The sequence below is a fragment of the Beta vulgaris genome, chromosome 4, assembly GCF_026745355.1.
Source record: "Beta vulgaris subsp. vulgaris cultivar EL10 chromosome 4, EL10.2, whole genome shotgun sequence".
NCBI classification, from domain to species: domain Eukaryota; kingdom Viridiplantae; phylum Streptophyta; class Magnoliopsida; order Caryophyllales; family Amaranthaceae; genus Beta; species Beta vulgaris.
The window spans coordinates 11,083,214-11,106,730 of NC_079205.1; the positions used below are offsets into that span (position 1 = coordinate 11,083,214).

Here is a 23,517-nt window from a genome sequence, read left to right on the forward strand (position 1 = left end):
GAGGACCAACGAAGAAGACGAAGAAGAACGAAGAAGACGGAGCAGCGAATCCAGCGAGCTGTTGCGGTGGAAGACGGAGCAACGACGACGGAATTGTGAGACAATGACTGATATGTGAGAGACGAGCGCCGGCGCCGGCAGCAAAGAAAAAAGTGAGACAACGAGAGAGAGAGAGAGAGAGAGAGAGAGTGAAAGAGTGAGAGAGTGAGAGAGTGAGAGAGAAATTTAGGGTTAGGACTGAGACTATGTGAGAGGAGAGAGTGTGACTGGATGAGGAGGTAGAATTTTAGGGTTAGCGTTCTTTTATTCTCTTTTTGGGCTGATATCAACTTTAGGTGTTCTTTTCTTTTTGGGCCCAAAATCTTTGGGCTGGACAAATTTATTTTTGGTTCAATTATTCGGGTTAGGTTAAAAGGGTTGACCCGACCTGATTTTGACCCATTTACAAATCAGGTCAAGCGGGTCATTTACAGGTCAGAAAATTCAACCTGAACCTGACCCATTTAACTTTCAGGTCGGGTTCAGGTCGACCCATTTAACTAACCGGGTTGAAAATCTCAACCCAAACCCGCTAATTTCAGGTCGGGTTCGGGTCGGGTTGTCAGGTTGGGTCGGCTTTTGCCAGGCCTAGTCCTTAGGTGGTGAAGGGTCCTTTGTGCAATTGTTGTGTGATGGAGATGAGGCATTGGTCCCTCCTCAAAATACTGACCATACTAGACCCGAACTCCATGTAGATATAGACTATGATACAGAAGGCACAGATGAGGATGATGATGAATTAGTTAGTGCCAGGACCAAAGTCAGTGATGAAAAGAAAAAACAACAGTCTTATGATGAAGAAATAGAGATGTTAAAAAGAGTATCTGCAACTAAGGGATTAGGAGAAAATCTGTTTGATGGTGACTTTGAAGGTGATACTGATCTTGACAGTCATAGTGAAGATGAAGATGAGGAGTATGGGTACTTAGAAGCTGCACCTTCAAAAAAAATAACAGCCAGTTGCAGCAAAGGGGTAGATGGAGGGGATGTTGGAGTTGAGTGTAAGTTTTTTGTAGGACAACAGTTTGAGAATGCAAAGACTTTCAGAAAAGCATTAATTGACTACTCAATTGAGATTGGGAGAGAACTACCATTCACTAGGAATGACCCCAACAGGGTAGGTGCTAGATGCATGAACAAGGAAAAAGGATGTCCTTGGAGAATTTGGGCTTCAATTGGAGAAGTTTAAGAGAAACTTTATGGTGAAAACTTGGTGCCCAAGCACACTTGTGGAAGAGCCCCTAAAAACAGAAACATGACAGCTACTTGGATTGCTAAAATTACAAGAGCAAGTTCAAAATAAATCCTTATCTGAGGCTACAAGATATAATAGAGACAGTCTGGCTAGAGTGGGGGATTAGGGTCAGCAGGGTGTAGCTTACAGAGCTCGGAGGAGGGGGCAAAGTTTGATTGTAGGGGAGTATATGGAGCAATATACCTTGCTGCCAAGGTATGCTGCAGAGAAAAAAAAGTAACCCAGGTAATACAGTGATAATTAAGATGGATGGAAATATTTTTGAAAGAATGTACATTTGTTTTGAGGCACTGAAAAAGGGGTTCATAGCTGGATGTAGGCCTTTTATATCTCTTGATGGATGTTTCTTAAAAGGACCCTATGGTGGACAACTTTTAGTTGCTGTTGGGAGGGATGGGAACAACCAAATGTTCCCAATTGCATGGGCAGTAGTAGAGGTTGAATCAACTTCTAGTTGGACAGGTTTTTGACATTTTTAGGGGAGGATTTATTATCAAATGAAGGTGCTGGTTACACTTTCATGTCTGATCAGCAGAAAGGTTTATTGAAGGCTGTGTCAGATGTGTTTCCCCAAGCTGAGAGTAGGGTATGTGCAAGGCATGTTTATTGTAACTTCAGAGGGGTGTTTGGTGGTGGCTTAGAGTATAGGAAGCAGTTCTGGATCATGGCTAAGAGCACCACAGAAAATGAATTTTTCCTTAACTTAGAGCAGATGAGGATAATATCTAATGCAGCTGCTGATGATCTCCTAAATAGGAACTACAAGAAATGGTGTAGAGCCTTCTACACTCCTCTATCTTGTTGTGATAGTGTGGATAACAACATGAGTGAGGTTTTCAATGCCTACATATTGAACTCAAGGCATAAACCTATAATTACTATGTTGGAAGACATCAGGGAGGGGATAATGGAGAGGCTACACAAGAAGAGGGATCAAATAGGGAAGAAAGAGATGCTGTTGTGTCCAAGAATACAACAGCAAGTTGAGAAGCACAAGATTGGTGCTAGGGGATGGAATGCATTCTGGGATGGGGGGTTCTCTTATGGGGTGAGGGAAGGGGCAACACAAACAAAATATGTTGTGAATTTGGAAGCTAGAACGTGCAGCTGTAATGCATGGCAAATAAGTGGGATTCCATGCAAACATGCAGTGGTTGCAATTTGGAACAAAGTTGATCAACCAGAACATTATGTTAACCCATTCTTCACCAAATCAGTGTATTTGAAGGCATATGACTACTTGTTGGAGCCTATAAATGGAGCAGAAGAGTGGCCTAGTTCAGAAACTTTGGTAAATGCACCAAAACTCAAGAAAGTGCACAATAGGCGCCAAGTGAAGAGAAGGAAGGCAGCTGGAGAAGTTACAAGTTCAGGGAAATTGAAAAAAACAGGCTCAGTAATGACATGCATCCTATGTGGTTTCAAGGGCATAACAAGAGAGGTTGCAAGAATGTACCTACAGAGTCTGTGCGCATGGGTGCAAGTGAGTCAACTAGTAGCCGTGCACAGAATGTACCTCCCATGCACCATAGAGGTGTAGGTGTATACACCTACCCAAGTGGCTACCAAAGAGTTGCTACTCTCCAACCACAGCAGCCACCACAGCAACAGCAGCCACCACAGGCCACCTACTCAACCCCTCAATCACACAATCCCACAAAGAAGAGTAGCATGTTATTCAGATTATGAGGGGAGCAGACCATATATTCATTCAGCCAAGAATACTCATTTAGCCAGTCACAACCAGGGGGTTCACAAGCTTCACAAACAATAACTAGCCAAGCCTTACAGGTATGAGATTTGATTGAATTAGCTAACATTTTCTTAACTTATAATCTGCACATGTATTCTGAATTAGTTTTTTTATATATATTCAGGACCTAGCAATGGCTAGAAGGATGCAAAGGAGAAAATAGTTGAAAGGTAACTTATATTTAATTAATAATATGCTACTACATGCCTTGATATAGTAATTAGAGTCCTAAATAAACCCCTTACATAGTTATATATTGTACCATAAACAAACAAGAACAACAAGGAGTACACAAATCCAAGCCCTAACACACATAAATCCACCCTTCTTCATTTTTAGCATGATATATTTTGATTCACTCTTCCTTGCTTCTCATTTGCTGTCTTCAAATTGTGCCTCAGCAACATCACTTCCCTTCTAAGCTCCTGCTTCTCCTCCATTAACCCAAAATCACATTTTTTTGCCACTCTATAGGCTCTTCAACATCACACCATTTGAATAACTTGCACCCCCTTGTATCAGTCTCAGCATCGTAGTCAGGGCATGCTACAAACCTTCTACCAGGGTTGTCCCTTGTCCAGGCTCTGATTTTGGTTACAACAAACCCACAATGACATCTTTTGGGAATCGGGGGCATGGAACCACCATAGCTATTTCTTGACATTATGCTGCCTAGGTGAACAAAATACTATGAATTAAAATTCATATTGGAAAAAAGGGCAAAAAATTAACATTAGGTTTAATTTTCATTAATGCAGTTGCTTTGTACGTGATTAATGGAAGGTGATGAAGTTGATTTTTTTTTGCTGCTGATGGAAGAACACCAATATCAGAAATTTTTCGTGTTGTGGAAGTTCTTATTTTTTGCTGCTCCTGATTTCTTGAGAGAGATGATTTTTTGAATGTTAATATATCTGTTAATATGGTTCAGTTTTAAATACATATGTTCATTTGTTACCGTTGAAGAATTTCGCTGGCTTTTTTGAATTAAAGGGTACTGAATTAACTGTCATTTTGTATTTTAGTGCCACGTCACCATGTATTTATTGCCATGTCACATTTTACTTTTAATTTAGGGTCTGTTAACGGCAACAAGCAAAGTTTAGTCCCTTAGACTAACGGCCGTCCAATTCCAGTACCTTAACTGGAACTTTTGAAAGTTCAGTACCTTAACTGGAACTTTCATCAAAGTTGAGTACCCTCCTATGTACTTAACTCTACACTCTATATCTTGCGGGAATAGATCGTAGATTTGCTTTAAAAACACTCCAAAGGCACGCGCAACAGCTCCAAGTTACCAACAAATTTTGAATCAAAGTTGTTAACTTAACTATTAGAATCGCTCTTGAAATAAACTTATTTATGTATTTTCTTTTGCAAATGAAAGTTATCAAAAAAAAAAAGACCATGTTTGCACATCGTTATTAATTGATTTGCCTAATGCACTTAATACACCTTCTGTATGTACTGTCTTTTGGGAATACGCGCTAAACAAATATTTTACTACTCAATAATAGCAAACTACAAATACCACAATTATACTATTTTGTAAGAGAATTTGTAAAAATTCAAAAAATCATAAAAGACGAGAGAGAAGGAAAGGAAGGAAAAGAGAGGCGGATAATGTTGTATTTGACGTTATAAACAAAAAATAACAACCAAGAAAGAGGGGAGGACAAAGAGAGGGGAGCACTTTCAAAGATCTTCTATAGTCGCAAAAACACATATCAGAAGAAGGTTAGAGCTCGAGAAATAGACATATAGGAAGCAGGATAAAGATCAAGAGGTAGGAACATAGGTTTGGGACTTTGATAGTTTAATGTATGCATCGCACATACACGCACGTGCGCGCGCACATACACGCACGCACACACGCACGCACGCACACACACACGCATGCACACGCGCACGCACACATACACCCCCCCCCCCCACAGCGCTAACAATATCTAATATAGTATAAAGCATCAAATATTTTTTTTTTTAGAGAAAAAGCATTAAATATCTTTTTTCTTTTAGAGAAAAAGCATCAAATATCTTAGCATATAGCTTGACATTCAATATGCTAATTATATTTAACTTAATTCAAATATCACAAATACAACATTCTTGGATCATTGCTGCCTATGAACAATGTGAAGTGCTTTTCAAAATGTCAGCCGAGCAAGTTAGCAATTTATCGACTAATGTAAGCATTCTTGCACAAACACTTTTTCTTACTTTGCACACATACTCATACTTGATATAAATGTACATTGATATAATTCCTTTACTATTTGCATCCTCTTGCTAGGCCTTTACCAACATCTTTTGTGAACTAATGACAACAAGGTACTTGATACGAATCATAGCAACTGCATCAATTTCCAGAAATAGGGTGTTGTATTGGGAAGCCTACTATCTACAGGAATAGATTATAGCTCCATTTCGAAAACGCTTCAAAGGCACACGAGAAACCTACAAGTTAACAACAAGTTCTAAATCAAAGTTGTTACCTTAGCTATTGAAATTGCACTTCAAATAAACTTAATTATGTATTCTCTTTTCAAATGAAATTAACGAGTAAAAAAATCGTGTTTGCATACTGTCCTTCATTGGTTTGCCTGATACAACTAATACAATGTGTGTACTCAGCTTCTATTTAGAATACGTGCTAAATAAATATTTCATTACTTAAGGCTAACAGATTACAAATATCACAATTCACAATCATACTATTTTAAGAACAATGTGTGGACTACTTTACCCTTGCAAATCCTCACAATTGCCTCCTTGCCCTTGCTATTCTTGCATTGCCTTTTTGACTCATACAAATGTTTTCTTCTCTTTGTGTCCAAAAAACTAAATGTTTCCTTCCTTTTGTGCTCCGTTTTTTAACTTGAACTTTGATTCGTAGTCCAAAAATTACTTAAAATTGTCCTAAAAAAAATTGAAATTACATTTATAATCTCTTTTTTTTGTTTTTCCCTAAACCACCACCCCACCACCAGCCACCTCACTCCACCACCATTTACCTCCTACCACCACCACCCCCATTGCCACAACCACCAACCAACAATTCCTACCTTCCCCCATCCCCACCAGCAGCCCCACCCCGTGCGAACCACCACGAGCAAGCTATAGAGACCAAAAAAAATTAAAAGGTGGTTTTCCAGAAAAAATGATTATAAAAGGTGGTTTCTAACAAATTTTTCTTAGGTTTATATTGCACATATATTATTGCGTATATATCATACATATATTGCACTAGCCACTATACATATATTGACACATATATTATATATATATTATACATATATTGCACATATATTATACACATTTCATACATATATTGCAATAATATAAGTATGTATACCTTAAGTCCGGTCAATGAACCTTGCTATTCTGAAAGATAGAAAATTTATAAAACAAAATTACTTTTGAATAGTAGCTAAAAAGCAACTTCATCTCAGTGTGAATCATACAAGTATTTTTGTTTCAATCAAACCACATAGATAATAAATAGTAGCATTAATATGCATTTTACATAACATAATTTTCATCAATAAACCTAGTATATATTAACATCAATTTTTGTTATTATCATCAAAGTTTTCTTGCTTATGCCTTGAGTCGTGAAGTCGTGATTAATATTTCATTTCTACATGTATGAGACAACACTATTATAGTTAAGTTTATAAAATTACATGATATATAATGAGATGTTTTTCAAGTTCAACCATATTATCAACTATATTTTAGTTAGGTAGGTTTATTTAAGTCCGTTATATTTATCTTATTTTATCTGAACTTATTTATCCTAAAACTGAGTTGGAATAAGTTGAACATAATAGAGCCTAACATATTCGAACTATTTCAAGCCGAACTAATAATAATGATAATACCATAGAATGCATAGATAAACAGGTTATCATGTTAGGCCCGGGTTAGAAAGTTCAACCTGAATCTAGGCCCGGTCCTGAACTTTTTGGGCCCTAGGCAAAATAAGATATTGGGGCCCCTTAAAAAATGCAATTTATAATAGAGCAAATTGAAAACATATGACGGTAGTTATATTCAAAATAAACTCGTTGTTTAAGCTAGTGGAGATGGAGTAAGAGAGTGAGGGAGGGTGAAGAGAGTGATAAAGAGTGGGAGATTGAGAATGTATACAAAGAAAGTGTTCGAGGAATATAAATAGTTCGAGGAGTAAAATAAGAGGAAGTGTTCCTCTAATTTTAATTTGGAGCATCAAACAACATATACAGATATACACCTCCTTGCTATTGTTCAGAAAAACTTTGATCATATATGGGGTATTAGTGGGAATTATCTATGGTTTGCTAACTAAAGATGCCTATACACGTAGAACCAAATGAAAATGCTCGCACCTGCAAAATCTAAAGTTTAATTAAATGACTGAACTTTACAGAAACTTAAAGAAGGAAAAGGTGTTAGAAAAAGTGTTAGAATTTCGTAGGCTAAATGCCAAGGGTATGTATAATTAAATACCCCAAAAACGTTTGAAGGAAAAAAAAATCTGAGAGGAAAAGAAATGATATATTTCATGCTTTTACAAATGTTCTAATATGGAAATGTAGGTTTATCTTTCTCCTTTCTTTACTTCTTTTCCAATTTTGATTTTTCTTTTTTGTGTGAAGAAAGAGGACCACAATTCCCCAAACAAGCACAAGAAATAAATAAAAGCAAAGACTAAAAGAAACTACAGCAACAGGAAATAAAACAAAACTATTACTCCTAACTATATTATACTACTGATTTCTCCTTTCTTTACTCCTTTTCCAATTTTGATTAGGTGGGAGTTTAACCTCAGTGAATGATTTTGATTCGAGGAATGTTTATACTTTATACTTTAACAATTAACATTTACTTCGTATAAGCTAAGAAACTAATAATTAAAGTCTAAGGATATCATGAACCGTCAATCCGTCATGGTCATTTTACATGGGACTATTTCAAAACTACGGCTGGTTAAGAGATTGGATTGAGTCAGTTTCTTGGTGCAAATCGATAATAAGGTGGTTAAAAATTACCCGATCTAAGCCAAATCCACATATTAAATGAGAAAAAAATATTAAGTCTCGCTTGACTTATTTAATAAACATGTGGTTTGTCTTAATGCTCGAGTTCGATCAAAATTCATAAACCAATTTCTTTTATTTCTTTGTTTACATGTTTTCATACTTCTAGGTATCAAATTAAATAAGTTTCTATTAATGGATGTTTTATTCATTTGTTCTAAAATTACTAAGTGTCCAAAATTATGGCAAGATATACTTTTCTATTTTAAACCATCTATCAGATTGTTGACATCTCTTCATTTCTATGTATCATCTCTCTCAACTTTTCTCAATCCTGGGTTAGATTCCTTTGTTCTACGCTACAAAGTGTCCAAAATCAGGTGAAAACTGGGACATATAATTTTTTGCTTTTAACCAATTATTAGTTTGCCATCTCTTCATTTATCATTCTCTTTCACCTTTTCTCAAATTGTATGTCAAAAGCTCAATTGCATATTTTCACGGGTGTAAACATAAAAGTAAGCAAATGTTACAACACAAAGAGTGTGTGGGTCCTTTTTTCTTCTACAAGAAGGATTTTGCGAGAAAATGATAGGAGACAATATCAAGCTCACCAGGAAAAACTAAGCTCGCTAAAAAAACGAAAAATTAGACAAGAAAATCAAAATTAATTAAAACAAAAAAAGACTTTATCCAAAAATGAATAGAGAGGGCAAAAAGCTTAAAGCCAAAAACAATTAAACTATTCTTTCCTACATTGGAGGCATATATGACTTTATGACATAACATTGTAATAATGGTGAGAGTATAGCTTTAAACTCATGCAATTGGCCGCCTATATTGGAGGTGGATTCAGAATTGAGTGTCCTAATCAAATTATATATTTATATCAATACTAATATATTAAAAATTCTTTCAAAATAAGGAGCGGTGTCACGTTGCGCTGTTCTTAAGGGCATTTTATTTAATGTAATCTATATAAAAAAAAGAAAGATAGAAATTGTATAGTATAGGGTTCGATCCCCTCATCCTACAACTTCAAGTTTATATAATAATGTCTTAACCACTATACCAAGTAATATTTAGTATTACATTTACCAGTACAAAATATAATATTAATAAATGAGAATTTTCCTTACTCATTGAATAGCTTGAGCCTAATAACTAGAAAAAATATTAAAAGGCGTTCCTAAACCAGGAAAGGTGCCACGTGGCGCTCTCTCTAAGAGAGTTTTAGTTCATTTACCATCTACAACTAAAAAATTAGAAATTGCATAGTATACGGTTCGATCTCGTGACCTCCAATTTGTATACTTAAGTTTTAACCACTAGACCAAGTTATATTTTGTATTATCAATTAATAGTAAAATATTAATAAATGAATTTTTTCTTACCCGAGAAATAGCCCGGGCCTAATAACTAGTTAATGAACATAATGAGTGTGATAAATATATCGAACAATAATTTCATGACACATATAGACAATGAAAACCGAGTTTCAAATCAAACAATAGCTCAGACTTTATACTTTTATTCATGTCAGGTATTAAAAAAATACTTTCATTTTTTCATACTCCATCTATCTTTTTAATATACTAATTGTTGCACCGAGCGCCTACGCGTGCGGCACTCCAAAATGTCGTATTTGTGTAATTTGAATTATGCTCAAATCAATTAATGAGATGCATTATAAGTTACAGATTTAGATTAGTTGTTTGTAGGTGTTGCTTAACATATATAGGAAAATTTAGTTGTTAAAAGTGTGCATATACAATTTCCTGCTGCTTAAATACTTAAGGCTTACATATGTAACTTTCGAAATGATACAAAATCAGAAAGATGATTCTTCTTTTTAAAAAAAAATGGTAACTATGACACATTTTCGAAGCTGGTGGGTTGTGTGTGTTCATCTTAGAAAATGATGGTTAGTATTTTGTGTTTTTTTTTAAACTATGAGAGGACTTTGAGACAAACAAATTTTGGAAACAAATTATAGAAATGTTGATAAATAGCAATATAAATTATTTTTTCGTTGCCTATTATAAAGTGACATTTTCTTCTCTAATTTTCAAACAAATAAAAGCAACAAATTGTTGATTTGTTCTACTTTAGTTTAAGAATAGTGTGTGGACTATTTTACCCTTGCAAATCCTCACAATTGCCTCCTTGCCCTTGCTATTCTTGCATTGCTTTTTTAACTCATACAAATGTTTTCTTCTCTTTGTGTCCAAAAAACTAAATGTTTCCTTCTCTATGTGCTCCGTTTTTTAACTTGAATTTTGATTCATAGTCCAAAAATTACTTAAAACTGTCCCAAAAAAAGTTGAAACTACATTTATAACCTCTTTTTTAGTTTTTCCCTAAACCACCACCCCACCAACAGCCACCTCACTTCACCACCATCCACCTCCTACCACCACCACCCCCATCGCAACAACCACCAACCAACAACCCCTAACTTCCCCTGACCCCACCAGCAGCCCCACCCCCGTGCAAACCACCACGAGCAAGCTGTAGAAACCAAAAAAAATTAAAAGGTAATTTTTCACACAAATGGTTATAAAAGGTGGTTTCTAACAAATTTTTCTTATGTTTATATTGCACATATATCATTGCGTATATATCACACATAAAATGCACTAGCCACTATACATATATTGACACATATATTGTATATATATTATACATATATTGCACATATATTATACACATATCATACATATATTGCAGTAATATAAGTATGTATACCTTAAGTCCGGTCAATGAACCTTGCTATTATGAAAGATAACAAATTTATAAAACAAAATTACTTTTGAGTAGTAGCTAGAAAGCAACTTCATCTAATATGAATAATACAAGTATTTTTGTTTCAATAAAAACAACGGAGATAATAAATAGTAGCATTAATATGCATTTACACATATCACAATTTTTATCAATAAACCCAGTATATATTAACATCGATTTTTGTTATTATCATCAAAGTTTTCTTGCTTATGCCCTTGAGTTGTGAAGTCGTGATTAATATTTCATTTCTACATGTATGAGACAACGCTATTATTGTTAAGTTTATAAAATTACATGATATATAATGAGACATTTTTCAAGTTTAACCATATTATCAACTATATTTTAGTTAGGTAGGTTTATTTAAATCCGTTATATTTATCTTATTTTATCTAAATTTATTTATCCTAAAACTGAGTTAGAATATAAGTTGAACATAATAGAGCCTAAAATATTCAAACTATTTCAAGCCGAACTAATACTAATGATAGTAGCATAGAATGCATAGATAAACAAGTTATCATGTTAGGTCCAGGTTAGAAAGTTCAACCTGAATCCAACCTGTTTCATAAATGAGTCATGTCGAACTAAATTTTTATTTATTTCACATTTAGCTATGAATATAAAGAAATAAGGAAAATACTTAAAACGAGAGCAATATAATAACAAAGGAAAAGGAGAGTAAGATAGTGAGGGAGGGTGAAGAGAGAGAACATGGAGTAAGAGAGTGAGGGAGGGTGAAGAGAGTCAAGATGGAGTAAGAGAGTGAGGGAGGGTGAAGACTGAAGAGAGTGATATATAGAGAGTAGAAGAGTGAGAGTGTATACAAAGGAAGTGTTCGAGGAGTATAAATAGTTCAAGGAGTAAAATAAGAGGAATTGTTCCTCTAATTTTAATTTGGAGCATCAAACAACATATACAGATATACTCCTCCTTGCTATTGTTCAGAAAAACTTTGATCATATATGGGGGTATTAGGAGAAAGTATTTACCCATATCCGATATGGGGCAAATTTTCCCATATCGAATACTTGATATGATTAGATGTAGTCCATCTATGATTTAAGAGCTAACTGATATGATATAAGATTAAAAAATTACATTTTTTTGTTTTTCATATTTTGTTTTTTGGGAGCTTGTTAGTTGAAATCTTATATCATATCAGTTAGCTATTAAACATATCTCGACTACATCTAATCATATTAAGTATCCGATATGGGAAATATTGGCCCATATCGGATATGGGAATATCATTGCTCGGGGTATTAGTGGGAATTATTTATGGTTTGCTAAATAAAGATGCCTATACACGTAGAACCAAATGAAAATGCTCGCACCTGCGAAGTCTAAAGTTTAAATAAATGACTGAACTTTACAGAAACTTAAAGAAGGAAAAGGTGTTAGAAAAAGTGCTAGAATTTCGTAGGCTAAATGCCAAGGGTATGTATAATTAAATACCCCAACAACGTTTGAAAGAAAAAAAAATCTGAGAGGAAAAGAAATGATATAATTCATGCTTTTACAAATGTTCTAATATGGAAATTTAGGTTTATCTTTCTCCTTTCTTTACTTCTTTTCCAATTTTGATTTTTCTTTTTTGTGTGAAGAAAGACGACCACAACTCCCCAAACAAGCACAAGAATAAATAAAATAAAGCACAGACTAAAAGAAACTACAACAACAGGAAATAAAACAAAACTATCACTCCTAACTACATTAGACTACTGATTTCTCCTTTCTTTACTTCTTTTCCAATTTTGATTAGGTGGGAGTTTAACCTCAGTGGATGATTTTGATTCGTGGAATGTTTATACTTTATACTTTAGCAATTAACGTTTACTCCGTATAAGCTAAGAAACTAATAATTAAAGTCTAAGGATATCATGAACCGTCAATCCGTACGTCATGGTCATTTTACGTGGGACTATTTCAAAACTACGGTTGGTTAAGAGATTGGATTGACTCAGTTTCTTGGTGCAGATCGATAATAAGGTGGTTAAAAATTAACTGATCTAAGCCAAATCAACATATTAAATGAGAAAAAAATATTAAGTCTCACTTGACCTATTTAATAAACATGTGGTTTGTCTTAACGCTCGAGTTCAATCAAAATTCATAAACCAATTTCTTTTATTTCTTTGTTTACATGTTTTCATACTTCTAGGTATCAAATTAAATAAGTTTCTATTAATGGATGTTTCATTCATTTGTTCTAAAATTACTGAGTGTCCAAAATTATGGCAATATATACTTTTCTATTTTAAACCATCAATCAGATTGTTGACGTCTCTTCATTTCTATGTATCGTGTCTCTCACCTTTTCTCAATCCTGGGTTAGATTCCTTTGTTCTACATTACAAAGTGTCCAAAATCACGTGAAAAATGGGACATATAATTTTTTGCTTTTAACCAATTATTAGTTTTCCATCTCTTCATTTATCATTCTCTTTCACCTTTTCTCAAATTGTATGTCAAAAGCTCAATTGCATATTTTCACGGGTGTAAACATAAAAGTAAGCAAATGTTACAACACAAAGAGTGTGTGGGTCCTTTTTTCTTCTACAAGAAGGATTTTGCGAGAAAATGATAGGAGACAATATCAAGCTCACCAGGAAAAACTAAGCTCACTAAAAAACGAAAAATTAGACAAGAAAATCAAAATTAATTAAAACAAAAAAGACTTTTATTCAAAAATGAATAGAGAGAGCAAAAAACTTAAAGCCAAAAACAATTTAACTATTGTTTCCTACATTGGAGCCATATATGACTTTATGACATAACATTGTAATAATGGTGAGAGTAGAGCTTTAAACTCATGCAATTGCCAATTGGCCGCCTATATTGGAGGTGGATTCAGAATTGAGTGTCCTGATCAAATTATATATTTATATCTATACTAATATATTAAAAATTATACCAAAACAAGGAGCGGTGTCACGTTGCGCTATTCTTAAGGGCATTTTATTTAATGTAATCTATATAAAAAAAGAAAGATAGAAATTGTATAGTATAGGGTTCGATCCCGGCATCCTACAACTTCAAGTTTATATAATAATGTCTTAACCAATATACCAAGTAATATTTAGTATTACATTTACCATTACAAAGTATAATATTAATAAATGAGAATTTTCCTTACTCATTGTATAGCTTGGGCCTAATAACTAAAAAAAATATTAAAAGGCATTCGAAACCAGGAAAGGTGCCACGTGGCGCTCTCTCTACGAGAGTTTTAGTTCATTTACCATGTACAACTAAAAAAATTAGAAATTGCATAGTATACGGTTTGATCTCGTGACCTCCAATTTGTATACTTAAGTTTTAACCACTAGACCAAGTTATATTTTGTGTTATCATTTTATAGTAAAATATTAATAAATGAATTTTTTCTTACCCGAGAAATAGCCCGGACCTAATAACTAGTTATTGAACATAATGGGTGTAATAAATAAATCGAACAATAATTTCATGACACATATAGACAATGAAAACTGAGTTTCAAATTAAACAATAGCTCAGACTTTATACTTTTATTCATGTTAGGTATTAAAAAAATACTTTCATTTTTTCATACTCCATCTATCTTTTTAATATACTAGTTGTGCCTCTACGCGTGCGGCACTTCAAAATGTTGTATTTGTGTAATTTGAATTAAGCTCAAATCAATTAATGAGATGCATTATAAGTTACAGATTTAGATTAGTTGTTTGTAGGTGTTGTTTAGCATATATAGGAAAATTTATTTGTTAAAAGTGTGCATATACAATTTCCTGTTGCTTACATACTTAAGGCTTACATATATAACTTTCGAAATGGTACAAAATCAGAAAGATGATTCTTCTTTTGAAAAAAAGATGCTAACTATGACACATTTTCGAAGCTGGTGGGTTGTGTGTGTTCATCTTAGAAAATGATGGTTAGTATTTTATTTGTGTATTTTTTTTTTAACTATGAGAGGACTTTGAGACAAACAAATTTTGGAAACAAATTATAGAAATGTTGATAAATAGCAATATAAATTATTTTTTCGTTGCCTATTATAAAGTGACATTTTTTTCTCTAATTTTCAAACAAATAAAAGCAACAAATTGTTGATTTGTTCTACTTTAGTTTAAGAATAGTGTGTGGACTATTTTACCCTTCCAAATCCTCATAATTGCCTCCTTGCCCTTGCTATTCTTGCATTGCCTTTTTAACTAATACAAATGTTTTCTTCTCTTTGTGTCCAAAAAACTAAATGTTTCCTTCTCTTTGTGCTCCGTTTCTTAACTTAAATTTTGATTCATAGTCCAAAAATTACTTAAAACTGTCCCGAAAAAAGTTGAAATTACATTTATAACCTCTTTTTTTTTTTTCTTTTTTCCTAAACCACCACCCCACCAACAGCCACCTCACTTCACCACCATCCACCTCCTACCACCACCACCCCCATTGCAACAACCACCAACCAACAACCCCAACCTTCCCCTGACCCCACCAACAGCCCCACCCCCGTGCGAACCACCACGAGCAAGCTGTAGAAACCAAAAAAAATTAAAAAGTGGTTTTTCATAAAAAATGGTTATAAAAGGTGGTTTCTAACAAATTTTTCTTATGTTTATATTGCACATATATCATTGCGTACATAACACACATAAATTGCACTAGCCACTATACATATATTGACAAATATATTGTATATATATTATACATATATGGCACATATATTATACACATATCATACATATATTGCAGTAATATAAGTATGTATACCTTAAGTCCGGTCAATGAACCTTGCTATTATGAAAGATAGAAAATTTATAAAACAAAATTACTTTTGAGTAGTAGCTAGAAAGCAACTTCATCTAAGTATGAATGATACAAGTATTTTTGTTTCTATAAAACAACGAAGATAATAAATAGTAGCATTAATATGCATTTACACATATCACAATTTTTATCAATAAACCTAGTATATATTAACATCAATTTTTGTTATTATCATCAAAGTTTTCTTGCTTATGCCCTTGAGTTGTGAAGCTGTGATTGATATTTCATTTCTACATGTATGAGACAACGCTATTATAGTTAAGTTTATAAAATTACATGATATATAATGAGACATGTTTCAAGTTCAACCATATTATCAACTATATTTTACTTAGGTAGATTTATTTAAGTCTGTTATATTTATCTTATTTTATCTAAATTTATTTATCCTAAAACTGAGTTAGAATAAGTTGAACATAATAGAGCCTAAAATATTCGAACTATTTCAAGCCGGACTAATAATAATGATAGTAGCATAGAAAGCATAGATAAACATGTTATCATGTTATGTCCAGGTTAGGAAGTTCAACCTGAATCCAACCCGTTTTATAAATGAGTCATGTCGAACTAAATTTTTTATTTATTCCTTAATTAGCTATGAATATAAAGAAATAAGGAAAATACTTAAAACGAGAGCAATATAATAACAAAGGTAAACGAGAGTAAGATAGTGAGGGAGGGTGAAGATAGTGAACATGGAGTAAGAGAGTGAGGGAGGGTGAAGAGAGTCAAGATGGAGTAAGAGAGTGAGGGAGGGTGATGACTGAAGAGAGTGATATATAGAGAGTGGAACAGTGAGAGTGTATACAAAGGAAGTGTTCGAGGAGTATAAATATATATTGCACTAGCCACTATACATATATTGACACATGTATTATATATATTATACATATATTGCACATATATTATACACATATCATACATATATTGCAGTAATATAAGTATGTATATCTTAATTCCGGTCAATGAACCTTGCTATTATGAAAGATAGAAAATTTATAAAACAAAATTACTTTTGAGTAGTAGCTAGAAAGCAACTTCATCTAAGTATGAATAATACAAGTATTTTTGTTTCAATAAAACAACGGAGATAATAAATAGTAGCATTAATATGCATTTACGCATATCACAATTTTTATCAATAAACCTAGTATATATTAACATCAATTTTTGTTATTATCATCAAAGTTTTCTTGCTTATGCCCTTGAGTTGTGAAGTCGTGATTAATATTTCATTTCTACATGTATGAGACAACGCTATTATAGTTAGTTTATAAAATTACATGATATATAATGAGACATTTTTCAAGTTCAACCATATTATCAACTATATTTTAGTTAGGTAGGTTTATTTAAGTCCGTTATATTTATCTTATTTTATCAAAATTTATTTATCCTAAAACTGAGTTAGAATAAGTTGAACATAGAGGCTAAAATATTCGAACTATTTCAAGTCGGACTAATAATAATGATAGTAGCATAGAAAGCATAGATAAACAGGTTATCATGTTATGTCCAGGTTAGAAAGTTCAACCTGAATCCAAGCCGTTTTATAAATGAGTCATGTCGAACTAAATTTTTTATTTATTCCATAATTAGCTATGAATATAAAGAAATAAGGAAAATACTTAAAACGAGAGCAATATAATAACAAAGGAAAACGAGAGTAAGATAGTGAGGGAGGGTGAAGAGAGTGAACATGGAGTAAGAGAGTGAGGGAGGTGAAGAGAGTCAAGATGGAGTAAGAGAGTGAGGGAGGGTGAAGACTGAAGAGAGTGATATATAGAGAGTGGAAGAGTGAGAGTGTATACAAAGGAAGTGTTCGAGGAGTATAAATATATATTGCACTAGCCACTTGTAACAGCCCGATTTCCCGAGCTGCTAGGTAAATACACTTAAGATTCACTAATCACAATCAATGCTTAATAAGCCTCGAATTAAACATTTACTCGCAACGGAAACATAACCTAGAAAACGATCCTGGACTTGTGGGTTATTGGCCCACAAAACAAAATCCTTTATATAAGACTTCAATTAACCGATATCTCGACTAATATTCCCAATATTGTATACAACGAAATATATCAGAAACTATTCCTTAATTGACTATCTAAAATACAAACTCAATCCATAAGCTACGACGACATCTTTATCTTGCTTCACTTCAGAATCCTGAGCTCACAACACCAAACCTGCAACATGTTTGACTCTGCCACCCACCAAGTGACAGGCCACAGAAATGACAACACCATCAGCAAAGCTGAGTACACACTGTGTAATAGAAAATACAAGTTTAGGTGTATTTTGAAAACTAACACATAGTTATAGTAACAGATAATCACACTCAACTTAGTTGATATATTTTCACAAAATCAGATCGTTTGGCATGAACGCGAGTGGAGAGGGGTACCACGCAGTACCAGCTGTCTCCAAACTATGAGGGTCGTCACCCAGCCTTTTATTGTTATGCTTGCAAGACTTACCCGGACATGTCCTATAACGCCAGGAATTCGCCCCTCCTGGAAGGCAACAGCTAGGGACTCTACCCGCCCTAACTCGGGGTGCCTATTCATGCCTCACTTTCATATTTATAAAATAAGATATTTAATGATTCATACTTGAATCCTCAATACTCATAACATAACACCATATTCGACCTTATCTGGTCTTAACTCATATCTGAATATTTCCTCATTATCATACCAAATCATATTTTGAGAAATATAGTATTTTCGAACGATTTCGATAATTGAACAAAATGATACTTTTATAACAATCCAATAGCAATTCACAACTAACTCACAGAGATGTATCTATAATCATGGCCATTACCACAAACGATATATGATATCCAAAATTCAATATAACCCCACGGGAGCATTTAATATATTTTGCTGAACCCAAAGGTTACCTCAACTCTATAACAATTATACGAAACCTCCAAGCATCATAACTTGATTTCCCATATCATCTTATTATATACGTCTACATAGCCATTCTCCAACAACCATCTCACGATAACATCAATAATCAATAACCAAACTTAAACTAATTCCCAATTCACAAATTATCAACCTTTAACATTCTAATTTCCTTAATCCTTAATTAATATCTATAACTTCGATGATATTAGCTACATCGACTTGCATCCCAATTCATAATCATAATTCCAAATTATATAACTAAACAAACTAAACATAACTCACAACTGTACCTAAATCAAGCACCTAATTGTGCTACCAACAATTATATTGAGAATATAAAGCTAGCTCGACTCGTAAATAAACCTCAATAAACTGATTTCTATGTTGCACTCAAATCCTTAACCAATATATCAATTCCAACATTATAATCTCCTTCATAATTCCGAATGATACTCCATTCCAAAATCATCCTCCAATAATCACCTCATAACAATAACAATAATCAACAACCAATCTTAACTATTCTAATTATCTTCTTCTAACGCAACCATTATGCTAATAAAACTGAATCCCGCAAATAGAAATTAATGAAGTCATTCCCATAACTCATAACTCGACTTCATACATATCAACTCCAACTACAATAATTATAACAGTTTCCCAATTCTAAGATTAGGACTTCCCTCGCATCATCAACAACGACTATCCAATAAGAACGATACAACAACAACAATAGGCAACAGCTTCACAGCAACTCCACCACAACCACAATGACAGAACAACAATAACCCAACAACACTACTACAACAGAGCAACAACAACAATAGCAACTCCACAACAACTTCACCAAACCACCACAACAACTCCACAACAACAATAACATAACAACTCCACCTTAATCATCATAATTACTCCACAAGTCCATGTACTAAACACATTCCATTAAGAATCATAATCGTAATACTTAGTGTATAAGTGTTGTTTAGGTCAAATGAAACATCTCTAATGAACCTTAGCATGTTATACTCATGTAATACTCAATATACACATAAAAAATACACATCATAAGTAAATTCATTTCATAACATGCTTTACACTAGAAAGAAACAATCACCTAACTATAGGTATGGAAATCTCTAGGGTAAAACCAAACTAAGTGTGTACCTTAACTAAGGATGCTTAAAGCCACGAAATTCCTTAATCCACTTGGTTAACTACTCCTACAGCTTCCCCTGAATGTATAAAATGCTAAAGATTAGTTTCAACAAGCTTATAGATATAAAAAATAAGCTTAAATACAAGAGGTGTAAACTGTTGAACTTACAGCAACTTATGTGATCTTTCAGCAAGGTTTTCTATATGAGTTTAAGGTCTAAAGATTGGAACCAAAGCTTGAACTACTTTGTATGGATATTTAGAAGAGTTATATGTAAAAAAAGTGGGTGTCCAAGAGGAAGAAATAAGAGAAAAGAGACGAAAATCCAGAACAGGCTTTTATAGTCTGTTCTGGCGGTACCCCCAGGGAGGGAAACCTTTCTGGGCAAGGTCGGTTTCTTGGAGTTTTTGGGTGATTCTTGCTTGAGGTGTTAGCCTAAGGTGTTGGCTTTCATGCATAAAAAGTCTTTGAGAGATCGACACTTAAGTAGCTGCTAAGCAGCTTTCTTTGAGGATAGGTCTGAGCTGTAATTTCAGCTGGCCAGGTTTTACTATGTAAGCAATTTACCTTATTGAAGCCACGTAATTCTTGGGATAAATGACCATTTTAACCTTAAGACATCCCAAGATGTCATATATCAAGTTTGGTTGGGTTCTGAGCTCGGATTCAATCCCAAATGGCTCTTTAACTGGAAGTTCATCGCTACCCGATAAAACAATCTCCAAACGATTTTCATAATCTTAATGTTTAAGGCTCTCAAGGACTTTCTCAACTTATCTATTGGTTTCCAAAGCCTTTTAGCCAATAAGAATGATGGTTCTTATCCTCTTTGACCTTTCTTAACCATTAAGAATGATGATGCTATCCACAAGCTTTCTTAACCATAAGAATGATGATGCTTATCCACAAGCTTTCAACCTTATTAGAATAAGATGATGTCTTATCCTACCTTTCTTAACCATTAAGAATGATGATGCTTATCCACAAGCTTTCTTAACCATTAAGAATGATGATGCTTATCCACAAGCTTTCTTAACCATTAAGAATGTAATTGTTATCCACAAGCTTTCTTAACCATTAAGAATAATGCTTATCCACAAGCTTTCTTAACCATTAAGAATATGTGTCTTATCCACTTTTAGCTTTTAAATAAAGGTTCTTAAAAACAGGGCTATTACACCACTATACATATATTGACACATATATTGTATATATATTATACATATATTGCACATATATTATACACATATCATACATATATTACAGTAATATAAGTATGTATACCTTAAGTCCGGTCAATGAACCTTGCTATTATGAAAGATAGAAAATTTATAAAACAAAATTACTTTTGAGTAGTAGCTAGAAAGCAACTTCATCTAAGTATGAATAATACAAGTATTTTTGTTTCAATAAAACAACAGAGATAATAAATAGTACGTAGCATTAATATGCATTTACACATATCACAATTTTTATCAATAAACCTAGTATATATTAACATCAATTTTTGTTATTATCATCAAAGTTTTCTTGCTTATGCCATTGAGTTGTGAAGTCGTGATTAATATTTCATTTCTACATGTATGAGGCAACGCTATTATAGTTAAGTTTATAAAATTACATGATATATAATGAGACATTTTTCAAGTTCAACCATATTATCAACTATATTTTAGTTAGGTAGGTTTATTTAAGTCCGTTATATCTATCTTATTTTGTCTAAATTTATTTATCCTAAAACTGAGTTAGAATAAGTTGAACATAATAGAGCCTAAAATATCCGATCTATTTCAAGCCGAACTAATAATAATGATAGTAGCATAGAGCCATAGAATGCATTGATAAACAGGTTATAATGTTATGTTTGGGTTAGAAAGTTCAACCTGAATCCAACCCGTTTTATAAATGAGTTGTGTCGAACTAATTTTTTTTTTTAATTCTATAATTAGCTATGAATATAAAGAAATAAGGAAAATACTTAGAACGAGGGCAATATAATAACAAAGGAAAACGAGAGTAAGAGAGTGAGGGAGGATGAAGAGAGTGAAAGAGAGTGAAGATGGAGTAAGAGACTGATGGAGGGTGAAGAGAGTGATAGAGAGTGGGAGAGTGGGAGAGTGGGAGAGTGGGAGAGTGAGAGAGTGTATTGGAGACTTCTAAATAAGATTTGTGCTTATTGTACTAAATAAATTGACTAGAGAAAAAAATAAATTATAAAGAGGTTTCTTTTTTGTTGGTAAGTATAATAGGTTGCCGGTCACCTGAATCCTTCATTTTCATCATGCGAATAAGTAGATATGGTAAAAGTGGAGCCAATTGTTCAGAAAAACTTTCATCATATATAGGGGTATTAGTTGGAATTATATATGGTTTTGGGCCTTTTGGCTGCTAAATAAAGATGCCTAATTGCCTATGCACGTAGAACCAAATGAAAATGCTCGCACATGCAAAGTCTAAAGATACAAACATTAAATGACTCAACTTTACAGAAACTTAAACAAGGAAAAGGTGTTAGAAAAAGTGTTAGAATTTCGTAGGCTAAATGCCAAGGCCCAAGGGTATGTACAATTAAATTCCCCAACAACGTTTGAAGGAAAAAAATCTGAGAGTAAAAGAAATGATATAGTTCATCTTTTACAAATATTCTAATATGGAAATGTAGGTTTATCTTTCTCCTCTCTTTACTTCTTTTCCAATTTTGATTTTTTCTTTGTATGTGAAGAAAGAGGACCACAAGTCCACAACGTCCCAAAGAAGCATAAGAATAAATAAAAGCAAAGACCAAAGGAAACTTGATGAATTTCAGATACATCATCTGATGTAATGAGAGAAAAGAAAGATAGAGAGATAAGTTGGGAAAAGCAGAAATTATTATCTGGAATTACCGCTTAACCATCAAGCTAATAGCTACATATATACAAGAAGTTATAACTAACTTCTAACAAACTGCAACTAACTGTTAACAAACTATTGCCAGCTGTAACATCAGCTTAAATTAAGATAAATAAATAATAACAATCTCAACAACCATCCTTCAAGATGGACTAGGTGGAGGTTGAGTAACCAGACCAATCTTGACAGAAAGAAAATGATGTTGATCAGCAGCCAAAGACTTCGTCATAATATCAGCAAGTTGTAGAGATGACTGAACATGACTTAAAGAAAGAAACTTTGAATCCACATGTTCTCTAATGTAATGACAATCTAACTTGAGATGCTTTGTTCTTTCTTGAAACACTGTATTCTCTGCTATATACTGAGCTGATTTATTATCACAAAACAAAGTGGTAGGAGTAGGAACATGGACCAATAAATCTTGAAGTAAGCCTTCAATACAGACTATCTCACTTGTTGTCTGACTTATTGATCTATATTCAGCATCTGTGGAACTCTTTGAAACAACCTTTTGTTTCTTAGTCTTCCAAGAAATCAATGAATCCCCAAGAAAAGCACAATAACCAGTGAGGGATCTGCCAATATATGCACATGAACCCCAATCTGCATCACTGTAAGCTCTAAGTAGGAGAGAATTATTTGAAGCATAAAACAGGCCATGATTGAGAGTTCCTTTGAGATATTTAAGAACATGAAGAGCAGCAGCATAATGAGGTGTTCTTGGTTCAGATAAGAACTGACTTAGCTGTTGAACATCATAAGATATATCTGGTATGGTCATGTTTAAATACAAAAGCTTGCCCACAATTCTTCTATAGAGCTCAGGATCAGTTAAGGAAGGGCCTTTAATAGTTTTTAGCTTGAGACCCTTGGGTAAA

The 23,517-nt window shown here is 33.5% G+C and overlaps 1 protein-coding gene across 1 annotated transcript; it reads left to right on the plus strand.

Moving 5' to 3' along the window:
• The first annotated feature begins 1,539 nt into the window (after positions 1–1,539).
• LOC130591056 (uncharacterized) lies at positions 1,540–2,983 on the plus strand. Its single transcript, XM_057393952.1, has 3 exons — positions 1,540–1,756; positions 1,798–2,661; positions 2,721–2,983. The coding sequence occupies exons 1-3, from the start codon at positions 1,540–1,542 to the stop codon at positions 2,981–2,983; spliced, it is 1,344 nt and encodes a 447-aa protein (XP_057249935.1).
• The last annotated feature ends 20,534 nt before the right edge of the window (positions 2,984–23,517 follow it).